General features: G+C 39.7%; 2 protein-coding genes and 2 non-coding genes across 5 annotated transcripts; 3 read left to right on the top strand and 1 right to left on the bottom strand.

Annotated features, from left to right (window-relative positions):
• Nucleotides 1–1,433: 1,433 nt before the first annotated feature.
• rpl12 (ribosomal protein L12) lies at nt 1,434–5,047 on the top strand. 2 transcript variants are annotated; one of them, XM_044208921.1, is made up of 6 exons: nt 1,434–1,594; nt 3,492–3,565; nt 3,910–4,008; nt 4,166–4,247; nt 4,350–4,436; nt 4,887–5,047. In XM_044208921.1, the coding sequence occupies exons 1-6, from the start codon at nt 1,558–1,560 to the stop codon at nt 5,003–5,005; spliced, it is 498 nt and encodes a 165-aa protein (XP_044064856.1). In that variant the 5' UTR covers nt 1,434–1,557; the 3' UTR covers nt 5,006–5,047. The 2 variants fall into 2 exon arrangements, with proteins under 2 accessions (XP_044064856.1, XP_044064866.1); XM_044208931.1 differs by having other exon boundaries at nt 1,572–1,711.
• Nucleotides 3,607–3,732, top strand: LOC122882365. Its single transcript, XR_006379351.1, has one exon. It is a non-coding gene; the product is annotated as a small nucleolar RNA SNORA65 (small nucleolar RNA).
• LOC122882352 lies at nt 4,574–4,699 on the top strand. Its single transcript, XR_006379347.1, has one exon. It is a non-coding gene; the product is annotated as a small nucleolar RNA SNORA65 (small nucleolar RNA).
• A 764-nt stretch (nt 5,048–5,811) lies between the features above and the next one.
• pole3 (polymerase (DNA directed), epsilon 3 (p17 subunit)) lies at nt 5,812–11,646 on the bottom strand. The gene is made up of 4 exons (XM_044208945.1): nt 11,188–11,646; nt 7,857–7,942; nt 7,502–7,620; nt 5,812–7,074 (listed from the first exon to the last, which is right to left on the bottom strand). Exons 1-4 carry the CDS (start codon nt 11,251–11,253, stop codon nt 6,887–6,889), a joined length of 459 nt encoding a protein of 152 aa, XP_044064880.1. The 5' UTR covers nt 11,254–11,646; the 3' UTR covers nt 5,812–6,886.
• Between the last annotated feature and the right edge of the window lie 7,932 nt (nt 11,647–19,578).

Raw genomic sequence — 19,578 nt, 5'->3', positions numbered from 1 at the left:
TGAAAAATGATGCTGAAATTGAATGAATTTCTGCGAGAGATAACAGATAATAAATTACGCTGGAAACCACATTTAAATTACGTTTCAAAGTCAGCTGCAATACTGATTTTCTAAATCAAGCCTCATCATAAACCCTCTACTGTTCCCTTATAAGATAACTTTATTTATCCCGAGGAAAGTAGTCGTGCAGCAGTTGCAGTACAAAGTAGGTGCAAATACAAAATCTTAAATTAAATATATACATATATTAAATATCAATAATAAAATATCAAGTTCCATATATAACTTACTGTGTGGAAGTCTGGGGAAATACATATAAAACAAATACAAATACAACGTTCATGCTTCAAAGGAGTGCCATGAGAACATAGGGCCAAGTGTCCAGAAGCCGTCACTAACTATTTGTAAAGTATTGTGTGAATACAAATGTATCTGTGTTGTTTTGCTGTGATACAGCTGAGACTGTTTCAGGTTTGTCCTTTATAATGAGACTTTTGTGCTCAACGTGTAACAGCTCCTTGCAGCATAAAGTACATTAATCCAAGTACTGTAATTAAAGGGACAGTTCACACCCCAAAATCAAAAATACATATTTCTCCTCTTCCCTGTTTATCCATCTAGAGTGTTTTGGTGTGAGTTGCTGAGTTTTGGAGATACCGGCCGTAGAGATGTCTGCATTTTTTTTTTTTTTACATAATGGGACAATATGGCGCTCAAATACATTTGAAAAACTCAACAGCAACGTCTCTTTCCAGAAATCATGACCCGGCTACTCAAGATAATCCACAGATGTGTTGTGAGGAGGAACTATTTTCTCTCTACCGATAATTCCTACATGAAACTGCTCACAGCAAATCTGCGGATTATCTTGAGTAACCGGGATATCTCCAAAACTCGGCAACTCACCCCAAAACCATCTATATCTATATATTTAACCCCAGCCCCCCCTCGGATCAGCTGGAAAATGCATCGTCACAAAGCTGAAAACAGCCTGTTATAAATAATAAAATAAATAATAAATAAGATCCTGTTATAAAGCAGTTAAAATGAGCTCAACCTTAAACATCTGCAACAGTAAAATGCAACACACACATTAATGCAGCAGGAATATTAATCCAGAAACATCAGATATCACAGGAAAACACTGACAGGCAGCATTTTACTGCACATTGATAATATTTACATACTTTACTCAAGTAAGGTTTTGAATGCAGGACTTTAACTTGTAGTATTAGTAGTAATATTATTTTTATTATTATTTTACTTAATAATTTACTTACCTCTTCCACCACTGATTAATAATAAAATAAACTACATGTGTGAAAACATAAAACCTGCCTTTATAACAAAACTCAACCATCGAAACTACGTCACGAGAACTGAATCACAACCTCTCGCGATACTTGGCGCAGCTATAAATCCCTCCGCGGCCGTTGCTCGGTCTTTCTTTCTCCCTTTAGCGGTGAAGGTGCAACAGTAATCGGTCGTCCCGAGTCCGGGTTCATCCGACACCCTCACCAACCAAGCTGAACTGAGCTCAACCACCACAGCGGCAACATGCCTCCCAAATTCGACCCCAACGAGGTTAAAGTTGGTATGTTTCTACTGTCAAGTGGGTAATAAAAGCAGACGTTTGTTCACAGCCAAGATGGAGTCGTTCCGTGGCGGCTCCCTCCGTGTCCGCCGGCCTGCGAGCGGCACAGAGAAAACGGTAAAGACGGGACACCAAACGCGACGAAGAAAGCAAAAAAAAAAACATTTTACTAAATTTCTTGCATGCTTAACAGTTTTAATCGGGTGAAATTTGATAGGTTTGTGACTGGTTTGATGAGAAAATCGGTGTCTGGGGCGGACTGCACGTGGGCTGAGCGAGCTAGCTAACGTTAGCTAAGTTAGCATCGTCAGGTTTAGCGTTAGCTGTTAAAACTCTTGTAAAACTTTATAAAGCTAATGTCTAAGTTCGATATATTGATGACTTAATTTTACCTATTGGCGGATTAATTCATTTGTAATTAACGAATCACTTAATTTTAATAATTTCAGTGTAGTTTGTGAAGGTTTTTTTTATTAATCAATATTACAATTCTGATACCAGATAATGTCTGGGTCCATATCTAATATAATCTGCTGCTTTAGTTTCACATATTTAACTGAACATTTCTGGGTTCAGGGCTGTAATTTGAATACATCTCTTTTTAACACTGGGAAACTGTATTTTCAGCCACTTAATAGAAATAACTAATTGATTATCCCAATAAATAATCCAGATTGATTGCTACTTAAAGTGATCACTAGTGCCAGCTGTGTGACGGTGTTGCAAAACTTTACACTCTGCCTAAACAGTAAGTTAGTGTAAGTTTCAGTTAATAACTTAAAAACATGGAGCTTGTTTATTGACTGAAAATATAAGACAGCTTTAAATCGCAGTACTGTCCTCGGCTGCTAAGCTCAGACGTCTGTGTGAGAGTCTAGCAGATCTGTTTCATTTCAAACAGTGTCTCTATAATGCTTTTCATAGACCTGTTGGTCTTCGGTCCTGCTCCTGGGGGACCCCCCCCAAATACCGCACATTATCCACTACCTGCTGAAGCAGGCGTTGGTCTGTTTAACTGCTTATCTATTGTCTTGTAAAACTAAACATGGCAACATTTTGTTAAATTAAGTTCTACTTCATGTGACTGTTGCGCTCGTGCATCAATATTGTAAGATGTTAATATAGTGATGTTGGTTTCAGCCATGTCCCTCAGGCCAACAGGTGTGATCCGTCTTTAGTTGATCAGGTGTGGTGTAGGGGGAGCAGGATCTGAACTGTTCACTGCCCGAATGTTTATAAAGTTAGATTTGTTGAATGATTTGAACACAAGGCACACTTTGTAAACGGCGAATCATCAGCATGGTACTGCACACAGGTGTGTCACTGGCTTGATTTTTCAATTAGCTTTTATTTTCAGCTCTGAAATGTCTGCTAACGTGCACGTTAGATTTCAAACCAACATGGCTGCCGGCTTTAAAAGCAGATGGATGAATTTAAACTGCAGGTACGTTAGTCTAACATCTGGACGTGCCAAAGTATCAGTTTAGAGGACTAATTAATGATATTAATCACCTTTTTCTGTAGCAGCATTGGTAACAGTAGCGGTGTATGGAGGTAATTGATTTTGCATACAGTGTTAATGTCTGGTGCCCCCTTCCTGAGACTTTAGTTACAGTATGAGATGTTGGTGCACTTTCCTGTGGTCACTCCTCGTATTCCAGGTGTGTTGGTCAGTTTTAAATTGCAAGAAAAAGTGTGGACTCTCTACAAAAGCACAGCCCCCCTTTTACATCACTGCAGTAGTCACGGTGAAGCTGTGTCTTTAATATCAAACCTGTTTTATAATCGTCCGTCTGTCTGTGGGCGTTTGTGATTTGCGAAAGTGTTAAGAAACTGCATCAGATGAAGCCTTTTTTTTTAATCAGGTTGTACTCAGTGTCTCTAACTTGTCTTGCAGTGTTCATGAGGTGCACAGGAGGAGAAGTCGGCGCCACCTCAGCCCTGGCCCCCAAAATCGGACCTCTGGGTCTGGTGAGTGTGAAAATAGGTCATCGTACGAGCCAAATCAGCCTCCCGCCACTATGCCGGTCTGTCGAGTGACTGAGTGTAATCCAGTGGAGGCTCAGATTGAATCAGCTTTAGGAAACAGGGCTGCCCAAACCGATGGACAACTCTGTGCCGAAAAGTCTGGAACACAAACGGAGGCTCTTAACCTGGACGTCACCTTTAAAAACCTTTACCGATAATTATGTTTGTGGCGTAAATAAATACTACACAAACATCTAGGTTCTTAAAGTCACGGCTTCTGTCTGTGACGTTATTTAGATCTCAGGTTTGTTTCTCTCAGCTGATCACTTCGTGTTTTTTCTCACCAGTCTCCCAAGAAAGTTGGTGACGACATTGCCAAAGCCACCGGTGACTGGAAGGGCCTGAGGATCACCGTGAAGCTCACCATCCAGAACAGGCAGGCAGTGGTACGTATTAAGTCCGAATTCAGGAGCCAAACGTGCGATATGAGCCCCCCTCGGTTTCACTTCCAGGGCTTTGTTAACTCCCAGCCTGCTGTGAATATAAATAAGCGGCTTCGTGGAGGCAGGAGGGCGACTTTAACGTCCTGTTTTGCTTTTTTAGGTCGAGGTCGTTCCCTCTGCGTCCGCTCTCATCATCAAGGCTCTGAAGGAGCCTCCTCGTGACAGGAAGAAGGTCAAGAACAGTAAGTGACTGTGGCGTTCTGTAGAAACTATTTTTAAACAAAGGAGTGTGGCTGAAGTGGATTTGACTGCGTGTTCACCGCTGTTTTTGTTCCAACTCGCAGTCAAGCACAGCGGAAGCGTGACCTTCGACGAGATCGTGAACGTCGCTCGCATCATGAGGCCTCGCTCCATCGCCAGAGAGCTCTCTGGTAAGAGAACAAGAGCTGCATGTTGAATTTCGCCCATTTCCTCTGTTTGTGATGTATTACCCTTGTCAGGCCAGACGCTCCCTTGATGAGCAGATATTCTTTTGTCCGTCTGATAGTCCGCGTGTGCTGTTCAGCCTCCCGCCACTATGCCGGTCTGTCGAGTGACTGAGTGTAATCCAGTGGAGGCTCAGATTGAATCAGCTTTAGGAAACAGGGCTGCCCAAACCGATGGACAACTCTGTGCCGAAAAGTCTGGAACACATTAACGAACAGATTTTATCGAACACATCAGTTTGAAACTATTTTACCTGGATTTGGTTTTAACGTTAAATCGTCGGCAGTAATACTTAGACCAGACTTCACGCCCTCTCAAATAGAATGAGATGTAAACACGTTTCCTGTGTTACAGACATTAAGCCTTTTTTAATATTTGTCTTATTTTCCCATCAGGAACCATCAAAGAGATCCTGGGAACCGCTCAGTCTGTTGGATGCACCATCGATGGTCGTCCTCCCCATGATGTCATCGATGACATCAACAGCGGCAAAGTCGAGTGCCCCTCCGAGTAAATGGACAACACGAATAAAATGTTCAAACATGTGTTAAACCTAGTGGTGTTTTTATCCTTTGTTTTACGCTATAAACACTTAATACATGAGTGAATGGGACATGCAGAAAAACAATCATCAGGTAATCAATATATACCTAACGACACCTAATTTACTCAGGTGTCGCACCTGAGTGGCATATTGTTACGTTTCAGAGCTGCTTCTTTTTACTAACAAACATGACTGGAAAAGAAATGTGTGCATAAAACTACAAACAGTATACAAAAAGTTATTAGTCTAATTGTAACAAACTATTGATTTATATTGTACTCAAAGGGCCACTCTGCAATAAGTAAGTTTTTTAATTTCAGGTAACACTTAAAAGATGCAAGGATCAAATACAAAGATGGCTGCTAATTCACGCTATCAGACATATTGCATCCCGTTCAGTCGTTAATATAAAACAAACGTTTTCCTTAGTGTTTAAAAGATTGAGAAGCGACTTATCGACAGCTTGCACTGAGTTCGAAGAGAACATCGTTCAGTTCTTAAGGTCCTCTGTAGTCCGCCCACACAGGTGTTTTCACCGGAATTACCTGGTTTGGATCTCCTTAAACTGTCAGACTTGTGGACAGTTTACCAGTTGAATTTGTTTCATAACGTAAATCGGATTACTGACGACAGTTTGCTGAAAATATCTGCTGTGAGAGATTTTAAGCCCTCTTTATTTATGAGGTGGTTCCTCAGCTTTAAATCAAGTGAATGGATTCATCCTGTCTGAAGGACGGAGAACTGAACATCTGATGGGTCATTAAAGTCAGTCATCATTCAGCGTTTTGCTTTTTATTACAAAATATTTATTGAAATTCTCAGCCGGTCACATACAACGCAACAGTATTAACGGTTCAAAAGCTCAGCAGATTAGGAACAAAAAGACGAACACTGGCGCAGCTGTTTGCATGAAGTAATGTGGTCCAACGCATCAGCCGTCAGATCTCAGAGGACGACACTTCAGTGTTTCTCACGTTTAGCTGGTGTGTTTTGACAAATGGTATGTGTGTCAGGAAAAAGCACCTTGTTACAGTACAATCCAAAAAACCCAGCCATGATCCTAAATTCACAACTAGCGCGTGATTTCACACCAAAGGCTAGAATCGAATTTCAGCTCTGATTGTTATTCTTTGAATCAAGAAGTTGCTGATTTTAAAGCTAAATTTTAGAAATCTTTGTATTTTTTCTGGGGAAAGTTCTGGTTCACATTTAACATTCTTTTAAGTAAAAAAGAAAAACGGGGGTGATTTGTAAGTGTGTTTATATTTCTTAGTTTGAAGGTATGGCAGGCACGGTAACATTTCAAACAAGCCCTTTTTCATAACTGGACACCAGTCAAACTGCCGCCTGTGTTCTCACTCCCTCCAGTGGCGAAGGGATTGTCAGGCGTTTTAGTTCAATGAGGACAAATCTGAGCCAGAATCAGTCGCTTTCAGCATTCAGTGTCTTTGTATTTAACTTTGTTTCGATGAACACCAACTGCTGTGTGTTATTTACTGTCAAGAAATCCTGTTACAGAAAAAAAAAAAAAAAACGGAACAGCGTTTGTATCAAAAATGATTAAAAAATACAAAATGGACCAAGACAAAGATCAGGAAGTGCATTTTGACTTGTGCTTTGTTTGTTGTCGGGTTGGAAGACAGCGGCTGCGCCGCCACAAAGAAGCTGGACTCCACAGAAACGTCACCTCTTACGAGCTCATCCCAATGCTGCCGCACTGTAAACCTGGATGTATCGATTCATGGTGGCTCTATGACGAACGAGCGTCACTTGAACGCATCACGTCCAGCCAGTGATGACCTCAAAAAAGGAGGTGATGGGAGTGCATTTTCATCGTTCATCAGAGCTTCATCAGTTCTCCACCTCCTCCTCCTCTTCCTCCTCCTCAGCTTCAGGCTCCTCCTCCATGCGCTCCTGCTCTTCCTCCTCCTCCTCTTCCTCCTCCCTGCTCCTGTCGTGCTCAGAGTCGGCCTTCTTCTCTTTATCTTTGCGCTTCTGCTCAGACACCTCCTTCTTTCCTTTCTGGCCCTTCTTGTACACTGTCGAGGAACACAAACACATCAGCTGGAAATAAATGACTCGTAGTTCATTATATTTTACATCTCTATCTGTGATCATCATCATCATCAACCCTGGCGTTTGTTTTACACTCCGATGTTTACAATTACAGATTTATTTTTACTGTACTGTTTTTATAACTTCAGACTGCTGTAAATCCACAGTCCAAAAAACTGAACCAGGATAACGATCCAGAACCAGAAACAGGTTTATTGCCAAGAGGTTTTCACACAGAAGGAATCCGTCTTGGTGTTTTAACCCGAACCCTTGTTGATGAGGCCAGCTGCAGAACGATATGGCTACTTGAGCCTCTTTCAGACATAAGCCTTGTTACGCAAAAGTCACAAGGGACTAATATGAACTTTTATTTTGCGTCACGTTTCCTTAAAACGTCACCGATGTACTGACCTTCCAAAGCTTCTCTGAGAGGCTCCAGGAAACGCTCAAACTCCATTTCCTCCATCGCAGCCAAAACGTCTCCTGCGTTCAGAGTTTTCCGCTTGGCTTTCATGGCAAAGTTGTTTGCACTGTAACAACATGAACATTTTTTTATTTAAGTAATGGTCTAATGGAACATTTCACAAATAATATTCAGGTCTTAAACTTGATAATTCGAGCACTGTGGAAAGTTGGATTCAGACGGTTCGTGTTTCTTCTGTGTTTGAAATGTGTTGAATCCATCATGACACCACTTGGATCGAACTGAATTTTGTGAATCAATACTTGACTGTGTTAGATTTTGTAAGTGGGTTTTTATTCTTACCAGGACGTTGCATACAACACGAACACACTGGCAGCTTGGGATATGGCCCTCCTTGCTTCTTTCGACACATTCACCCCATCTGGGAGCTGTTAAGAAAACAAACGGTGCGGAGGAGTTATCTCAAAGCTGCGGTACACAAGAAAACGCAAGCAGGCCGAGAAAAAGTACTTGGTCACTCAAAACATCTAAACATAAAGGAGAACATTAACAAATAAATGGATACAGTCTTTTTAAGAACATCAAGAAGTTTTTTTTCTACTATAAAAACAATGAACTTTGGTTGTAAACCACTTTATTCTACTAAGGATATGATGATACTCACTGGGGAAAATGATTAATTACGAAAGGAAACATTATATACAGTAATATAATCATGCATCCCTCTCAAAATACAATTTTAGATGGCTTCAGTTTGTCTTCTGACTAAAGTTTTACATTGAGAGCTGTTTTCTGGCAAAGTTCAGTCGCCAAATGTCTATTTGAGAGAAATGCCGTGCCGCTGTATGAAAACAGCCATGCTGGAGACGACCTGGAAGTGGGTGTAAATAAAAAGCGTCCCTTCAGTTTTCACAGTAAATACTGACGACATTCACACTGTTTAGGAAATTATTCATGGTGTGGAATGTAAACCTGAAATATTAAAATCATACTTGAGAATATGGAAAGATGGTTTGGAAATATGAAATGAAACCCGAGAATATTGAATGAAATTCAATATGACAAATGTACAATGGATTTTTTATTTTAATGTGAAATAACTTACAAACAAAAAGGGGATTTTATTTGCTTTAACATGCTGATTAAAACCTGAGCAGACAAAAGCAGATAAGTGATTCCAGAAAAAAAAAAAAAACATGCTGGAGAAATGTTGTTTTTCCATTTAAGCGCTCTGCAATAGAAGTCTGTTGTGTTTACTTTATTAATTTGGGCTTTACATACACTGGCCAATTATTGCCACCAAAACTTCATTCAAGATTAAATAAAGGAAGAGTTTAGCACTTGTTTAGCAGTGATGGAAAGTAATTAAGTACCTTTACACGAGTACTGTACTCGGTTCCATTTTGAAGTGCTTGTACTTGAGTATTTTCATTTTATGCTGCTTCTTACTTCTACAGCAGTAAATATTGTGCTTTTTACTCCACTACATTTGTTTGACATCTTTAGGTACTATTTACTTTACAGTTTAAAATTCTACGAAACCCAAATGATAAGCTTACAAATTGCATTGTTAAAAGAATAAAACTAAAAGCTCCCAACCTTTTGAGCTTGTGACCTCTTACAAAAAGCAGCTGGGGCTCCTGGTCATGCTTCACATGTCTTTGAGTTTGTTATCATTTACACCACAGAGACATTTTCTACAAAGTACTAGTTCTGCCAACTGCTCAGATGGTTTCATTTAAATAACTGTTTGAGGCTAAATGAGGCATAAGTATCCAATATTTTACAAAAAACAGCAAAAATTAGAGAAAAGTCCAAAAAGTACAATTTAGATTTGTGTTTCAGAATTTTGTTTTATCTTCTTTCCTCTCCTATTAATCATCTCATGACCCCTCAGATTTATCTTGTGGCCCTTTGGAGGGGCCCGACCCCTAGGTTAGGAAACCACTGGGCTAAACTAGCTAACTGCGTATAAAGTAGTTAAAACTAGCTAACTGTATATAAAGCAGTTAAAACTAGCTAACTGTATATAAAGCGGTTAAAACTAGCTAACTGTTTATAAAGCAGTTAAAACTAGCTAACTGTATATAAAGTTGTTAAAACTAGCTAACTGTATATAAAGCGGTTAAAACTAGCTAACTGTATATAAAGCGGTTAAAACTAGCTAACTGTATATAAAGTAGTTAAAACTAGCTAACTGTATATAAAGCGGTTAAAACTAGCTAACTGTATATAAAGCGGTTAAAACTAGCTAACTGTATATAAAGCGGTTAAAACTAGCTAACTGTATATAAAGTAGTTAAAACTAGCTAACTGTATATAAAGCGGTTAAAACTAGCTAACTGTATATAAAGCGGTTAAAACTAGCTAACTGTATATAAAGCAGTTAAAACTAGCTAACTGTATATAAAGCGGTTAAAACTAGCTAACTGTTTATAAAGCGGTTAAAACTAGCTAACTGTATATAAAGCGGTTAAAACTAGCTAACTGTATATAAAGCGGTTAAAACTAGCTAACTGTATATAAAGCGGTTAAAACTAGCTAACTGTATATAAAGCGGTTAAAACTAGCTAACTGTACATAAAGTAGTTAAAACTAGCTAACTGTATATAAAGCAGTTAAAACTAGCTAACTGTATATAAAGTAGTTAAAACTAGCTAACTGTATATAAAGTAGTTAAAACTAGCTAACTGTTTATAAAGTGGTTAAAACTAGCTAACTGTATATAAAGCAGTTAAAACTAGCTAACTGTATATAAAGTGGTTAAAACTAGCTAACTGTATATAAAGCGGTTAAAACTAGCTAACTGTATATAAAGCAGTTAAAACTAGCTAACTGTGTATAAAGTGGTTAAAACTAGCTAACAGTATATAAAGTGGTTAAAACTAGCTAACTGTATATAAAGCGGTTAAAACTAGCTAACTGTGTATAAAGTGGTTAAAACTAGCTAACAGTATATAAAGTGGTTAAAACTAGCTAACTGTATATAAAGCGGTTAAAACTAGCTAACTGTATATAAAGCAGTTAAAACTAGCTAACTGTATATAAAGCGGTTAAAACTAGCTAACTGTATATAAAGTGGTTAAAACTAGCTCCACCTCGAGCTGCTACAACGGTAAAATGCTGCTGGATTAATAAACTAATCAGTCACGGGACATTTTACTACAGAATGAGTACTTTTACTTTTGATACTTTAAGTACATTTTGTGATACTTTTGTACTTTTACTACGCTATAAGATTATAAATGGAAGACTTTCACTTGTAGAGTATTTTTACATTGTTGTATTGGTACTTTTACTTAAGTGATGGATCTAAATATTTCTTCCACCGGCTAGTGTTTAAACACAAATAGTGCAAAGGGATAAATATTATCCATCCAATATTTACTCATTCACACTATTTGTATTTGTTTACAATCGACAGAAACACTTGTGTACAGACATTGTATGTTGATGCTCATTGTTGCTTTTTACACACACACCTATTTTTCACCTTGTATGTACACACAAGTCCTGTTTGTGTTTACCTATCTGTGCTCCTTGTTTTTTAGCTGTATGTTTCTGTTTCTGTGCGTTAACATTGGGAGCAACTTAAATCCGGAGTCAAACCCGGTGTATGTGAACACGCGCTTGGCCAGTAAAGCTGATTAGCGTCCGAGCTCTTTACACTCACCGCCTCCTTGATGATGCGGGTGATTACCGCGTTGGGAAGGTTCAGATCTTCTGGCCTCTCTGCCATTTCGCTCACCGGTTACCGCAAACCCTGCCCGCCGTGTATTCACCGCTACCGGCACCGCTACCGGAGAGAGGCTGGCTGGTGCTAACGGATTAGCGCCCGCTAACAACGGCGTGTTAGCCTGAGCTACCTGAAGTAGCTAGCTAATGTTACTAGCTCGTTCGGTTTCAGAGTGATACTTAAGTTTTTGAGAGTCGTTAACGTTTGTTATAGTATCGCTATTGAGGAAGACGCTACTATTAATCTAGATCGATTAGTTTGGCTGATAGATCAATTCAAACTCAGCCTGAAGTTGCTCGCGCGGCCACCAGAAGCGATTTGTTTTGGGACCTTTCCCGCGGACCTTCCAAGCACGAGCCCTCCTCCGTCAACTTTCAACTTCGACCTCTGACGTGACGTCAGTCGACTGTGACGCGTTAACGTATAAAATATCTAAATAACGTATAAAATAACAAAATAAAATAAAGCTAATAGGGGAAATACTAATAAAATAACGCTTACCTCGTTATATTTACAAAGTTTTGTAATATTTCAAAACGGGTTTCAATTTTTGCAGAGCTGGAGGAAGTATTCAGATCCTTTACTTTAAGTAAAAGTACTAAAACCACACTATGAAAATACTCTACAAGTAAAAGTCCTGCATTGAAAATGTTACTTAAGTAAAAGTCCGTGAGTCTAATCAGGAAAACGTCTCTAAAGTATTAAAAGTAAAAGTACTCGGTGCAGTAAAATGTCCCTGTGACTGTCATCAGGTTATTATTTTCATTCTGGATCCATCTGCTGATTATTTTCTCCATCGATCAATCAATCGATCGATCAGTTTGTAAAGATTCAGAAATGGCGTCACAACGGCCCGGAGCCCAAATTAAAAGGAAAAGCAGCAAATCTCTGAAGCTGGAATCATGAAATGTCACTTACACGATCAAAATAGTTGCCAATTAGTTAATTACTGTACTTGTATAAACTGTTGGATAGTTTAATTTATAATAAAACATCATATTTTATAAGCTCTTCGTGTGTTTTTTATGTAAAAATCTTAATTTGTAAAGTACATTTCCCCACTGCAGTGTGGTCGTCATACATTATGCAAACAAGGAAGTAATGTTTTTTTAACTAAGCAAAAATTAAAAGTATCAGAGTAATCCTACTGCAACTAAAGCACAACAACAAAGCTCCACAGGATTCGAGTTTTGTTTGCATGATTTATGCTTTGTTTTAGGTTTTTTATCTGTGGTTTTTACTTGTGTACTGTAGTGTGCGCTAGACTCACTGTAATTGTGGTTTTGTTTTTTTGCCACATTTGTTCTGTATGTTACTTGTTTGGGCTTTTTTTTTTTTTTTTTTTTTACATGTTCTCGTGCTGCTTTTATGTTTTGGTGAGCCAAAGATAATTTTCCACTTTTACCAATTAACAAAATATACAATAAACCAAAAAAACAAAAACAAAAATTAAATATCAGGTGATGACAATTATCTCTAATTAATAATCTCATAGCCGTGACAGTTAAAAATAGTCGAATGCTTCCCGTGTACACACCTGCACGCATGGCTGTGAAAACTAATCCAGATCACGCCTGTTAGCTGCGAGTGTCTTCACAGATTATCACAGAAGGGCCACAGTTATCAGTGAGACATCGGCAACATCTGGAACAGCTGAAACAATAAGGCTGCGATTCTTCTGTCTCTTCTCCGTCTTTTCCTTTCGGCTGTTCCCTTTCAGGGGTCGCCACAGCGAATCGTGTGCCTCCATCTAACCCTGTCCTCTGCGTCCTCTTCACTCGCACCAGTTAGCTTCATGTCCTCTCTCACTACATCCATAAACCTCCTCTCTGGTCTTCCTCTAGACCTCCTGCCTGGCAGCTCCGACCTCAGCATCCTTCTACCAATATATTCACAGTGTCTCCTCTGAACACGTCCAAACCACCTCGATCTGGCCTCTCTGACTTTATCTCCGAAACATCTAACATGAGCTGTCCCCCTGATGTCCTCGTTCCTGATCCTGTCCGTCCTCGTCTCTCCCAAAGAGAACCTCAGCATCTTAAGCTCTGCTGCCTCCAGCTCTGCCTCTTGTCTTTCCTTCAGCGCCGCTGTCTCTAAGCTGAACAACATCGCTGGTCTCACCACCGTCTTCAACACCTGTCCTTTCATTCTTGCTGAGACTCTTTTATCACACAACACACCTGACGCTTTCCTCCACCCGCTCCAACCTGCTCGCACTCGCCTCTTCACCTCTTTTCCGCAGTCTCCATCGCTCTGAACCGTTGACCCTAAGTACTTAAAGTCCTGCACCTTCTTCACCTCTGCTCCCTGTGACCTCACCGTCCCACCTGGGTCCCTCTCATCGACGCACCTGTATTCTGTCTTACTGCGGCTGAGCTTCATTCCTTGCGATTCTTCTGTCTCTGTTTCTCTTATTGACAAAAACACCAAAACCAACAATGTGTTAGTCCGTCTCTCAGTACTTTCTGACTTTGTGTCTCTCAGCTCCAAACCCATTGGTTCCTGCTGAAGACGTAAATCTTTTAATATCGAACGTATCTGCTAACAGGTGTGTGTGTGTGAATCACAGCCTGATGCATCTTCTTCCTCCATCGTTGTCCGGAAACTATTAAAACACATCAGCGAGCCGCTCTGTTGCACTGGGTGACATGTTGCTTCATCACCATAAACACACACACTGTAGTTTATTCTGACTCAGTCCCACACACACCGTCCTGCTGCCCCAAACACTCACTACAGCACCACATGTGGATTCATCCGCCGCCGAAAATAGTCCCCAACAAATGCACTGTTTCCTCCTGTTTGTTTGCTTAAAACTTAAATTAAAATTTCAAAAAGCGCCGTAGGAACCAATGGGCTTGGAGCTGAGCATCACAGACAGGAAGTCAGACAGTACTGAGAGACAGACTAACATGTTGTTGGTTTTGGTCTTTTTTATGGGATTTGTTGACAGTAAGAGAAATATAGAATAACTTCTTGAGCCCAGTGATGACTTCTGTGATGACAGGTTCACCTTCAGTATTTTGGACTCTACACTGGACGGAGATTAACTGTCCCATCCATTAAACACACACAATGCACTAACAAACTGGCATACACTGACGTGATCATGCTGCCACTTGCCTTGTCACACATTATTTGCAGTGTACAGATGAATATTAAGAACCCTGACTGGGCAGACTTCCAGCTCAGCTTACACCTTCATTACACACACAGTGGAGAAGGTCGGGGTTTGTTGGGGGAAAAGGTATTTAGGTGGTTTCCATGGTAGCTGGCTTCCTCGCACATGCAGGAGGTGATGCAGCCCACGCATTGTAAACCACTCTGTAGAGCAGGGCTATGCAATGAAAGGCGAATTTCTACGCCCACCGTGTTTAAGCGTCTGTAGCTGTTTCTGGGTAGCGCTTAGCGCTCTGCTTAGCTATCTGTGCTGTCGGAACAATCACTGATGCTTTCATTGTGTTCGCCTAACATGTCGACAGGTTGCTGCAGATGTGTGACTAATTCCCCCAAAAAATGTCAGACGAGATCAGCTGTACAATCGTCGTTCAAGATTTTCAGTCAGTGCTTAAAGTCGAGGAGGAGTTAATGTTGTGTTACATCAGTAAATACAGAATGTCACAGCTCCGCTCTCTTCACAACAGCCATCAAATTCACTCATTTCTTAATCATTTAAAATATATTCTTACATCAGCTGACACCGAAGAGAAAAGGATAAAATGACAAAAATCACCATACCATATCACTAATTGGTATTGATCAGTGTTTCAACTTACCAACACACATGCACACAGACAAAATACAAGCAAATGACGAAAACATCTGACACCAACTGTGTACTGCGTTTAGAAAAATTACTGCAAATGAATAAAATACAGTCAAATGTATTGTTTATTTGTTTATTTATGCAGGACAGTGTTATGTTAAACATTTAACAATACTAATGTGAACAGCTGAACAACTAATTTGCACCCGTAGTCCCGACACTAAATGTGCTTGTTTTTTTTTCTTAAACCTACATTCATTGATTTCTTTTTGGGCCCAAAACCTCATAAAGCTGACATGGCTAACGCGCTGGCAAACCAGATACGGAGAAACATTTTCATTCATTTGGCGTCGTGTTTGCGTCCAATATTAACTCTCATTTTAGCTCCGTTTTGGTCTCCACCAGCTCCTGAGGGAAATATCTGGCTCTTCAGCTGCTAAGTGCTCCACTGTGTTCACCTGCTGGTCGCTAACTGCGTCTGTCTGCCATTTGGTGCTGAGCAGGTAACGTACAGTGATCTTATCGGCGCTTTTTTCACCAAAAACATCTGCTGCTGAAATCGCTGCTGATGAGAGCGTTGAGAGTGAACCAAAATAGTGAAGTTGTGGGACATACAACCAAAACAATGAGCTGAAAGATGCTAAAACGCTCCACAGAGTTGAGGGGAACTGCAGAATTGGGTAATAATTCTCTGTGGGTTTGTCACCACGAGCAGCACCTTATAGATTACACGTAGTGTTTTTTTCCATTGTTAATATAAAGATATTGATTAGTGATTATGTTGCAGTGTGTTGAGCTCTCTCGGCCACCCGATCCTTTGAGGAAATAGGGCCATAATCATACTCGTGTCTCGTCAGACCCTGAAACCACAGAGTGTGGGTCTGTGGGTACTCCAACCAAATCTGTACTTATCTATAGTAACAATGAACATTTGTATAGCAGGGAGGTCGAAAGCCTCTCTGTAAAGAGACAAATAATGCCATCCAGAGAGAAGTCAGCAAGGCCTACAACAATGGCCTCAACAAAAAGCGAAGGACAGAAGATGAATGTGGCAGTCTGTTGACCATGCCTTTAATCAATGACCCCCCTTCTACCTGACTGAATTGTAGCTAAACAATTTGCTGCACCAGAGTCTCTACAGGTTTCTACTAACTGAAATATTAATAATAATGCTGTTGCACTGTCTGAACAGTATTATATTAGAGTCAGCTAGAGAGAATTGTACAACACAGCCTCGAAAAACCGCTCTGGACGGAGATCCCCTCCGCGGGGGTGGAGGCATTCAGATCTTTTACTTGAGCAGAAGCAGCAACACCTCAGGGTAAAATTACTCAGCTACAAGGAAAAGTCTTGCGTTACAATCGTACTTAAGTAGAAGTTCGGAAGTATTAGCAGCAAAATGTATTTAAAGTGTCAAAAGTAAAAGTACTCAGGCAACAGAATGACCTGTCAGTGTGACATTACAAGGTACAAGGTAATTTATTCATCATTTTACAACACAAGGTCGCACAGTGAAATGAGTCTGCAATCCCTTCATGCTACACACATAGAACATAACAGATAATGTATATTAGAATAGGGTAACGTATAAAATAAATAAAATAAAACAATATATACAGTTATTTATATACATACACGTAAACACCCAGGAAATAATTCTGCAGTGCATTTTTTTAAATTTGCGTCTGGTGGAACAGCAGATAGAGACAGTGATGAAAAGATGGTTTTCATCTTCACATAAAAACGTAGAAAAGGTTTCAGTCGTAGTCGTCTCGACGGCTCCCATCCAGAAGTCATTCTCAATTGTGAAAAAATGGACCGGGAACTCAGAAATTTAAGCTACTCTGTGTTGCTTAAGCCCCGCCCTCAGGAAGGAGTCTACCTGAGTATCTGTTGATTAGCTAGTTTCACCTGAAACTGACCTGATAGTTTCAAGATGGCCCAGTAATCAGTAATCAGGCCTATTGTTCTCTGGCTGCATCTACTTCATCACTGTTAAGTGCCTGATTAGCATGTGATTGGCGTGACCAAGGTGATAATACACTCTGATAGACTTTGGGCAGATTAAATCTCAGACCACCATTTCTGTTCAAAGAGGGGTTTTCTTTTTTCACAGAAATGGCTTCTTTGACTCCTCTTTCAAACCAACTCTTCTCTCTACTTAGACTCTTCACCTCGCTGTCTTCAAATGTGCGGTTTGTAGCTTTTAGATGCAAATGCACGGCGCTCTGCAATCCCGAGTTAGCGTGTCGTCTGTGCTGATAAAGTCTTTTGTGAAGTGGCTGTTTGGTCTCACCTCTGTACCGTTCTTTGCAGTTTTCCTCACTGCACTGAATGGAGTAGACAACATTGCTCTGTTTCTGTGTGGGTAACCTGTCCTTAGGGTGAACGAGTTTCTGTCTTAAAGTGTTGCCTGGTTTAAAGAAGACAGGAACATCGTGCTGTCTAAAGATCCGTTCTACGATAGAACACTCCTGGACGAATGAGGGACTACACCGTCTTCACATAAAAAGTTAAACATTTATGAGACAGTGTCCGTCCACTTTGCCAGCGGTTGAGCACCAAGCGTCATCAATGTGAGCATGTGAGTCCTCCTTTCATCCTGTCCTCAAGGTAATCCACAGATTTGTTGCGAGCAGTTTCATGTAGGGACTATTTTCTTTCTACCGATAGTTCCCACATGAAACCGCTCACAACAAACCTGTGGATTATCTTCAGTAACCGGGTCAGGATTTCTGGAAACAGACGTTGCTGTTGAGGGTTTTTTTTTTTTGCTGCTTTGAGCTCCACAAGCCGAGCGCCATATAGTCAAATTATATTCAAAAAAGGCAGACATCTCTACCTTTAATTACAGTACTTGAATACATTTCAATTTCTGTATTAAACACAGTACAAACAACAAAAATGTAAGTTGCAGATTACATGGATCAAATTGTAAAGGTTGAATCTATTAATGTTTTCAGGTCTTCCATGGAAAACCAGAACAAATCTGTTTGGTGTTTTAAAAAACTCTGAGGAAACGTAACGTGTTCAGACACCAGCATTCAAAAGCAGTAAGTGGAGTTTTGCCATTGTTGTATGTTTTCAAAAGATCAGATGTCAGACATTATAATTCAGAATGAATACGTTCTATAAATATTTACTTATTTAATTTATTCCCGAGAGCAAAAACAGCAAGTTCAATCTTTTGTTGTCATGTCAGTTTACACCAGTCATAAGCAATGTGGTGACTGTGTTATTGTTGCAGGAATACTTCAGTGATGTTGGATTTATTTAGTTTTTTGTTGTTGTATGTATTGTTTTGTACGGTACTGATTGTAGAATTACTTCCTCGTTGTTGTATATATGTATATATCTGTAGTTTTTTTGCCATCCTTTCCCTTTCTCTGAATATTTAACCTTTAGCCTGAATATTTATCCTGCTGACAAATGTCTGTAATTTTAATGGCCAATTGATCAAAAACAGATTTTTATGAAATCAGTCACAGTGGTATTATCTGTAAGTAAACTGGTGTGCAGCAGGCGGCAGGTGGGCGTAGCACTGTTATTTATGGCGTTATCACATCAAGCTCAAGTCAAATTAAGCTTTTTTCCCCCCAGTTTGATCTGTTGTCCACTGTGCAGCTACACTGGAGGAATTGGAGAACAAATGCCTTGCTGGGCTCCTCAGTCTCTCATTTAACCCGGCCAGATTCATCCCGCCTTACTGCAACACCTGCACGTATTCATAACAAATGTGTCTGTTATAACGAGCCTAGACCGAACTAATGCAATACAGTCGCCTACGTAACAGAAATGTATTATGTATAATGTATTAGGATAAATGAAAAGAACCCTTCGGTGTGGAAAAAACAAAGCTCAAGGACAAAACGGTGACGTGGAAGAAGTTATTATCTTTCTCATCTGTCAGTTCAAGCAAACTTAATGTTAAATGCAAACAGTCAAAGATTAATATTAAATTAAAGTGGACTTAAAGCAAGTTGTTTGTTGGCCTATTTGTTGGCCTACAATGCAAAGCATCGTGTAATTAAATTATTTTATTTGAATCTTCATTACATGAAACGTAAACTGGACATTGATCATCACATCTCTGCCATACTTGAAATAATTTTGCAATATTCTGTGTATTACTCCTGTGCAACATTTAGTTTCCTATTTTAGTTTTTCCTATTTATTGATATTGATATTATTCATACCTCCATTACTGCTGTGCAATATCTTAATAATCTCAATAAGCTACACTTAACTCGACAGTACATGCACCTCTGCTTATTACTTATATTATTACATTGTATTATTATACTGTATTATCATCATCAACCGGTAAACGCACTTGGTACCTCACACTTATTTTATCTTATACTTATACCCACCTGATACTTAATTTATTTTCTGACCTGTTTTTATAGTGTATTGTATTATATATTTTTTGCTAGTACTTTCTCCTGTGTGCGCTGACGTAAAGGCGAGCTGCTGTAACAAAGAGTTTCCCTTCGGGATCAATAAAGTATTTCTGATCTGATCTGATGAGCCTCAAGAATGTCGCACTATGATGGGCTACG

The sequence above is a fragment of the Siniperca chuatsi genome, linkage group LG1 (assembly GCF_020085105.1).
Source record: "Siniperca chuatsi isolate FFG_IHB_CAS linkage group LG1, ASM2008510v1, whole genome shotgun sequence".
NCBI lineage: Eukaryota > Metazoa > Chordata > Actinopteri > Centrarchiformes > Sinipercidae > Siniperca > Siniperca chuatsi.
The sequence above is the reverse complement of the archived record's forward strand: the minus strand, read 5'-3'. Positions and strand labels throughout refer to the sequence as shown.

Excerpts from the sequence above, each read along its gene's own strand:
- rpl12 (XM_044208921.1), top strand. The coding sequence starts at position 1,558 with ATGCCTCCCAAATTCGACCCCAACGAGGTTAAAGTTG. Across the intron at positions 1,595-3,491 it reads CCCCAACGAGGTTAAAGTTG|TGTTCATGAGGTGCACAGGA; the intron begins GTATGTTTCTAC and ends CTTGTCTTGCAG. Across the intron at positions 4,248-4,349 it reads CAGGAAGAAGGTCAAGAACA|TCAAGCACAGCGGAAGCGTG; the intron begins GTAAGTGACTGT and ends TCCAACTCGCAG.
- pole3 (XM_044208945.1), bottom strand. The coding sequence starts at position 11,253 with ATGGCAGAGAGGCCAGAAGATCTGAACCTTCCCAACGCGGTAATCACC. Across the intron at positions 7,943-11,187 it reads CCCGCATCATCAAGGAGGCG|CTCCCAGATGGGGTGAATGT; the intron begins GTGAGTGTAAAG and ends TTTTCTTAACAG. Across the intron at positions 7,621-7,856 it reads GTGTTGTATGCAACGTCCTG|TGCAAACAACTTTGCCATGA; the intron begins GTAAGAATAAAA and ends ATGTTGTTACAG.